Source organism: Primulina eburnea, chromosome 18, assembly GCF_022965805.1.
Source record: "Primulina eburnea isolate SZY01 chromosome 18, ASM2296580v1, whole genome shotgun sequence".
NCBI classification, from domain to species: domain Eukaryota; kingdom Viridiplantae; phylum Streptophyta; class Magnoliopsida; order Lamiales; family Gesneriaceae; genus Primulina; species Primulina eburnea.
In genome coordinates, this window is record NC_133118.1 from 4,321,330 (window position 1) to 4,328,788 (window position 7,459).

The 7,459-nt window shown below is 37.2% G+C and overlaps 1 protein-coding gene across 1 annotated transcript; it reads right to left on the minus strand.

Annotated features, from left to right (window-relative positions):
- Positions 1-5,233: 5,233 nt before the first annotated feature.
- Positions 5,234-7,208, minus strand: LOC140819826 (aldehyde oxidase GLOX1-like). The gene has a single exon (XM_073180063.1). The coding sequence runs from the start codon at positions 7,199-7,201 to the stop codon at positions 5,585-5,587; it is 1,617 nt and encodes a 538-aa protein (XP_073036164.1). The 5' UTR covers positions 7,202-7,208; the 3' UTR covers positions 5,234-5,584.
- Between the last annotated feature and the right edge of the window lie 251 nt (positions 7,209-7,459).

Here is a 7,459-nt window from a genome sequence, read left to right on the forward strand (position 1 = left end):
TATCTCCTCTAGAGCTCGGGAGATATCAGGCCCCAGCATCTCATTCAAAACTTGGGAGATATGAAGCACCGGCATAATATCTTAAACCCGGATGGTATCAGACCCCGATATTTCGTCCTTTTTGAGGGGATATTTGAAGCCCCAGATGCTCTTACCCATTCTGAACTATGTTTTTACAAAAGTACAAGTATGACTGATCGGGACAGCGAGTCAAGCTCTAGCCCGAGTATTTTAGGGATGGGTGGTGATACCCTCATAAGAATCCGGGTCATCATTAACCCGGCTTATTACTATATGCCGGGTACTTTCCGAAACACCCGGGCATTTCTCCTCTTCCCGGGTGATTATCATATAGCCCGGGCCCTCAACATGTGCCCGGATACCTTACCACCCGGGACACCTCGAGAATTGCACCACACTCGAGTGTGAATGATACAGGCCATCTAATCTGTTAGAACCACTTGTGCTTGGAGTGTCCTAAAACCCATCAGAAGCTATAGTATGACCTACTGACTTGTCATACTTAGTAGGTGTCACTGGAATCGAGGTGTACCTACTTCATTTTCTACTATAAATAGCAGGTATACTTCTTATTTTATGATTCTGAAATCTTTAAACTCTCAAGCACTTACATATAAATATGCTTGTGTTCATCTGAAAATCTGCTGACTTTAGCATTGGCGTGGCTACGCCGGACATCTCTCTGGCGCCCATTCACGAGTTCTTTTCATTGTTTACAGGTGTTATCGCAGCCACTAATTTCACTCAAATTCCCAAACACTAAAAATTATTGATTTGATCTGTTGGAGCTCCTGACCCGGCTCATTCATTTCACCCGGATCGCATCAACATCGGTCCCCTATTACTGCGACAAATAACATGAACAATGTGGAGCTCTCATACTTATGCAGCTACAACATCAATAAATATTTCTCCCATACTACTGCGACAATAATAACAACAAATCGATGCCAGATAATATCAAATAACATTTTTTTATGTGATTTACCATCGTTCAATGCAATAATATTCATCAATACTAGACAATAATAACATATGCTCCTACGTTAACACAAACTTAATGAAATTGTATTGATGAATATTATCGATAAATTGTACACTATTATAAAATATTCAATTTCAGTACAATTTAACAATATATCGGATTTATTTTAGAAATTGACGAATTCCAAACATCACCAAAAATATGAAATTCATACCTAATATCAAATACCTCATGTCAAAAATCTCATAACTAAAGTCGTTTGTTGATTGCATAAACCAATAAGTGATAAAATCAGAGGAAAAAAACAAAAATCATTGTTCTCTCTATTTGTCTATCTCTCTTAAGGTTATTGTCGATGAGGTGGAATTTTAATTCCATTGCCTTATCATTTTAATTTAATTTTTTATATAACATAATATGATATATAAAATTTAATATTTCTATCACCTATAAATCCGTTCGGACAATTAAGACGATCATATTTGACAAAACTCAAAATACGAACCTTATATATTTATGAGTTTTCTATCTTATCTCCAAATTTCAACCTAGTAGACTTCATATGAACAATATATGACATATTTCATTTTTAACATCGTTAATGATATTTAATGTATTTAAAACTTATTTAAATATTTTGTAAAGTATTTAAAAGATATGTTAATTGAATGAGTAAAAAATATTTTGGTTAAATCATTTCATAAAACACTTGGTGTACAATATTTTGGTATTTGAAATATATATAAAATGCTTCAAAATGCATCTAAAAAAGAGTGGAATGATAAGTAAATGTAATAAATAAATAGAGATGAATTTGTTTATGGATGTTCGTAGATTAACAACTGTGGGGCCCTTAGCTCCTAATCGTTATTACAATGCAATCTGATTAGGGTTAATTAATCACAGCGGAAAACGAGTTTAAAATTTCTTTACAACGAGCCCAAATCATTTCATTTGAATACTAAAAATAATATTTCATCTCAACTCATAAAACACGCCCAGACGTAATCAAAACCAATCACATACAAACATATCATATCCTCGGGACATGCCCCGGTATATAGATACATATACATATATACTGAACAAAACATAAACATAAACCTCAGCCCAAGATATGGCTCCCTCCAGAAGTACCCTCTTCGGTCTCCTGATAACCTGGAGTACCTGACATTGTCCACACACAAAGACAACAGCAGCCCCCCTTGGGGGTGAGCAAAGCTCCGTATGGAACAACCAATCATATATACCATAGATATCTAAACAATGATATATGGTATGCAATGCATGTATGTCGTGGAGGTATCGGGTCATATGCCCATCCACTGAGCACATGTCAGAATCAATCGAATCGCTATCAAATCAATGCTCGAGCTGGCACATCGGCCGATATGGGAATACACGTATGATAGCGTCGGCAAAGCGCCATCAAATCCCACATCTCATATCCAATCATATGGGGCCACAATTGTCTATGCTTTACGGGTCATATAATACCGGCATAGCGATTGTGTTCACAAACCCCGGAATCCAATCCAATCATATCAAGGTATCCAAGGATCATAGCTCAACGTGCATGTCATGTATCGATGTATGCATAAAATGATGTGTGTTAACAAAACATTTATTTTATACATCGATATCTCAAATCTCAATGTCATATATGCCACATAAATCAACAAATAAGGCATATAGACACATAATCTCATTCCAATCAATCCAATCAAATCGACATATATCATATAATACAGATACATGTCGTATGTTATCCGGTCGCAACATACCTCAATTCTTAGTTTCCAGTTGATGTAGCCTGAAGATATTGATATTACACTTTATCTACATCAATAACATATTCATTCCAATCAATAACATACTCCAAAATCATTAACATGAGTTTCAAATATCATTTGAAACTTCAAAAATTCATATCAAATCCAAATCATATCATAATCCAATTTCGACGTCAAAACTTGGTTTTTTGTCGGTTATTCTACCACATATATTTATCATAATTAATAATAACTGACAAATAATTATTCAATCTCAATCCTACGATTAAAATTTCCCAATTATAATAAATTAGGAATAATTCAAAACAACATCACTATAATCTTCTCTACTCCGTTAAAATCATACACTATTCAACAATCTTCAATTCCAGTATGATTTAACAATTTATCGGATTTATTCCAAAAATCGACGAATTTCAAACATCACCAAAAATATGAAATTTATACCTCAAATCGAAGACCTCGTGTCAACGATCCTAGATCTGAATTCGGTTCGTCGATTGGATAAACCGATAAGTCACACGATCAAAAAGAAAAATGAAAATCTTATCTCGATTCTCTCCTCTCTCCTCCGATTTCTCTCTCTGCAACTTGAGAATGAATTCGCTCATATTTATCTATTTTTTTTATTTTTTTTAATATTATATTATATTAATAAAATAATATAATATAATATAATATATACTATTTAAAATTTTATCGTCGGTATAAGTCTTTGGACCAGTCAAACGATCCAATTTTCCAAAACTCAAAACATGAAACTTCTACATCTTTAAGTTTTCTACTTCATATCCAAATCTCAAATCATTTGGACTTCATATGACCAAGATATGTCATATTTTGTCCATAAAAATTTATTCATTATTTTTCAACTTATTTACGAATATGCCATCAATACTATTTTTATTATCGGGGTCTCACAACAACTCTTACGTCACAATCCGCATAATGTTTAACATTTCTTATGCCAAGATTACAAATACAATATTTAATGTTTTTGTATGAAGACTCACTCAATTAAGCTTTGAAGCTCAACACTCATGCATATGTGTGAGTGATTGTGTGTGAGAATTTAATCCATTATAATGTGTATCTCTCAAATATAAACTCACACTTGGGTTTGCTCCCATTCTGGCTCATTTTTTCATATAGGTTGTCCATGCTTTAAATCCCCTTCCAAAACTTGTATTTGATATTCAAGATATTGTATTTATAGGCTCCAACAATGATATATATGTTAGATACAAGAATATGACCGTTTGAAAAGTTTTTGTACTATTTCTGATATTGTTCTGTCTTGCACAACATTTTTCCCGAGCCTAAATGATTTTGACGTTTTTGTTCAGTTTTGCTCGCCTGCTCAACTGAACCTGATCAACTGGTCATTCAGTTTTGCTCAAGTGAATCTGTTCAAATGAACATTCATTTTTCACAACTGAATCTGCTCAATTTAATCAGGTCAACTGAACATGCTCAATTGAACTAAATTGAAACCAGTCTTGCTGATTTCAGTCTGCGTAGATCATCATTATTTACCAGCATCTTACACTTCGATTCAAACTTTGACATGTGAATATGATTTGTAGATAATTGTCTTAACTTTGAAACGCATACTAAATAGGACGATTCCGGAAGCTTCTGGTACACGAGAGGTCAACACAATGTTCAAGATGGTCACATATGGACCCAAAAAAGAGTGGATATATGGTTGTGGATTCGAGGCTTCCACGATTTATCCTGAGGAAATAGGTCCATGTCGACATGGAGGTTTTAGTAATGCTGGGAGTTCAAAGGCAGCTACGACTGAGGAGACCCAAAAATTGAGGGAAGATTTAGCAGCATCAAATGTGTGGTCTGATGTACTCGAGATGGAGTTGTAGGAGTCGAAGAAGCAAAACGAGTCGTTGAGAACTCGGATTTCATTTTTGGAATATCAAGTACGTCTTCTGGTTGCTAGAATGTCTCAAAGAGCACTTATACAACCTCCCTTGCATTCCACCCACACAGCTCCTCCCATAGCAGCCGCTTCACAGCAAGAGGATAACACATCTGCCGCTTCGTCATCGAACCTTTACCCGGGCGTAGATCCTTACATGGACGCGGTTATTCACAACAGTATATGGGATCATCACCTTACTTGGGCCACGACGATGACGATGGACACGAGGATGGTGATGGTGACGACCACGTCGATTATGAAGATGACGAGACTGAGACACTGTAGGATTTTATTATATTTTTTTGATTATATTTATTGCCATTATTTTATTTATACGTCGGATTTGAAATTTTTTTTATATAATATCAGCCGGATTTAGTTTAATGTTATTTTTTTGGAGAAATTATAATTTAATTTATTTTATTTGATAAATATTCAGATGCATTATAATAATTTTTTAAAATAAAAAAATATTGATAATTAAAATTCTAAATATAAAAAATAAATAATTTATAAATTATAAAATTTTATATATTAATTTCATTTAAAAAATAATTTAAAATAAATAATTTAGCTACAGTTTTTCTAAAAATACGATTTTATACAAAACCATCGCAAAGTGCGACAGTTTTTTATTCCATCGGTAAATATTTGCGACTATTTTGAAAGTCCAATGCTAATGGTCAACGACGACCGATATAGGAATGAAATTCAAAATTGTCGCTGATAACCGCCGCAAACCACCTTTTTTTGATGTCTATTCATAAAAATTTAACTTCAGTTGGTTTAGTTCAAAATTATTTCTTCCCATGCACAATCCAAATTATGTGTAGCCATATTTGCATTTCACTTGATTTGGACCCAAATTCCCTCACTCGGAATATCTCCATGAACCACGAAGAGAAGATAGTATCCCGCCGGAGCGAAATTACTCGAAACCGGTGTCACGACCCGAATCCAGTACGTGGAGTTTCCGGCTACGGTGACATCCCCACCACTAAGAACCAATAGCCTTTGGTTCATGGAAAATGAATGTGTGTTAAATGATGGAGCCACCATATTTACCACAATGGCAGCTCCACCCACAATGCCCTGAGGAATGTAGAATTGGATATCCAATTGCTTTTGGTATCCGATTATAGATTGCGAAAAAGGAGAAATGATTTTAGGCCGTAAGTTAGCCGATTTCCCGTCCAAATACGACGGCGAAAACGCTTCCAAGGATAGATCCGTCGGAAATAATACTCCGGTAAAATGATGATGTTTGTGAGGATCGCTGCCACCAACAAGTACGCGACCATCACGTAACAGCAGAGCAGTTGAGTGATACATCCGAGGGATGGTGCTCGGGTTTTGCACCTCGAATCTCGACCCGACTTGATTATCGGGCCTGTAAATAACCGGGTTTAGAACCGGATCTCGACCCAAATCCCAACCCGCGGTACCCGAAGCCGCTCCGTTTATGATCAACACATTGCCATTGGGTAACAAAACCATATCCCCCATGACCCGACCCATTGGCATGGTCTCCATGACCCATTGAGGATTGGGGTCATCTATCCGGATCCTCCCACATGTGTTAAGCGCACCAAGGAAAGTACCATGATCTTTTGCACTTGTATAAGCTCCTTTTGGAGCGCCACCACAAAGCAAAACTTCGGCTGCGGTGTTGTTCTTCAGTGGCAGCAAGACAGCTGAGCCCGTGCTCGGATAGTTCCTCGGATCGCCGCCCGGGATCATCGGGTAGCTTTTTACGACGACCATTTTCGCGTAATCGTATAGTATGGCTCGATTATTCGAAAAAATGAATAAATTCCCATCCACGTTTAGGAAGACAAATGGGTACAGATTGTTCTCAATCCACGGATCTTTTGTCTCTGCGAGAAATCGTAAATTATACGACTTCTCAGTGGGTCTTTTCGGGTAGTATTCATAGTTAAACTGCCGGCGTCCTCCGATAATTATCATCCCGCCGTCCGGCAAGATATGATTCGTAGCATACCATCTTTCCTCCGCAAGCCCGTTCGGAATCTCTTCCCAATCGCAAGAATTTTCCCAGCAAGGTTTATAAATCCTAACAACATGATTTCCCAGCCTGAATCCACCAGTCTGGACCACAGTCCCGTCAGCCGTAGCAGCTGCCGAGGAGCACCACACGTCCGTGAGGACCATGAGCGGGCGGACGGTGTTGGAACCGACGTCATATTCAACCGAGTGCGCGGTGCAGTCATTCTGCATCGTGGTGCATTTGCCGGCGGGTAAGGAGATGTTGGATTTGCCAAAGTCGGTCCGATCAAAGATCAGGACTCGGTCGGTGTGGAGGAGCTGCATGTGCATGGCGGGTATGCCGATGTTCGAAATGAGAAAGTCCCATCTCCCGGCGGCGGCATACACGACAATATCCTGGTGGAACGGTGGCAGAACGAGGAGGAAGAGGAGGATCACCAGATTTGGGATTTTCATAGTTTTGTGTATCAAAGTTTTGATGGGAAGATGGAGCTTTAAATAGCATCACGAGCAAGAAAAAGAAAACTAATGGTAGTGTGAAATTAGATAAATTAGGTTTATGTAATTTATTGATATATTCTTTTGAGATTTGATTTAATCCCTTTTCACTTCCCTTTTGTTGGAGAATAGGTCTCTTGTTAGACGGTCTCGTGAACTTTATCTGTGAGATGGGTCACCTTACCGATATTCACAATAAAAAGTAATACTCTTAAC

What these genes read in the sequence shown, in the direction of transcription:
- LOC140819826 (XM_073180063.1), bottom strand. Translation starts at nt 7,201, where the DNA reads ATGAAAATCCCAAATCTGGTGATCCTCCTCTTCCTCCTCGTTCTGCCA.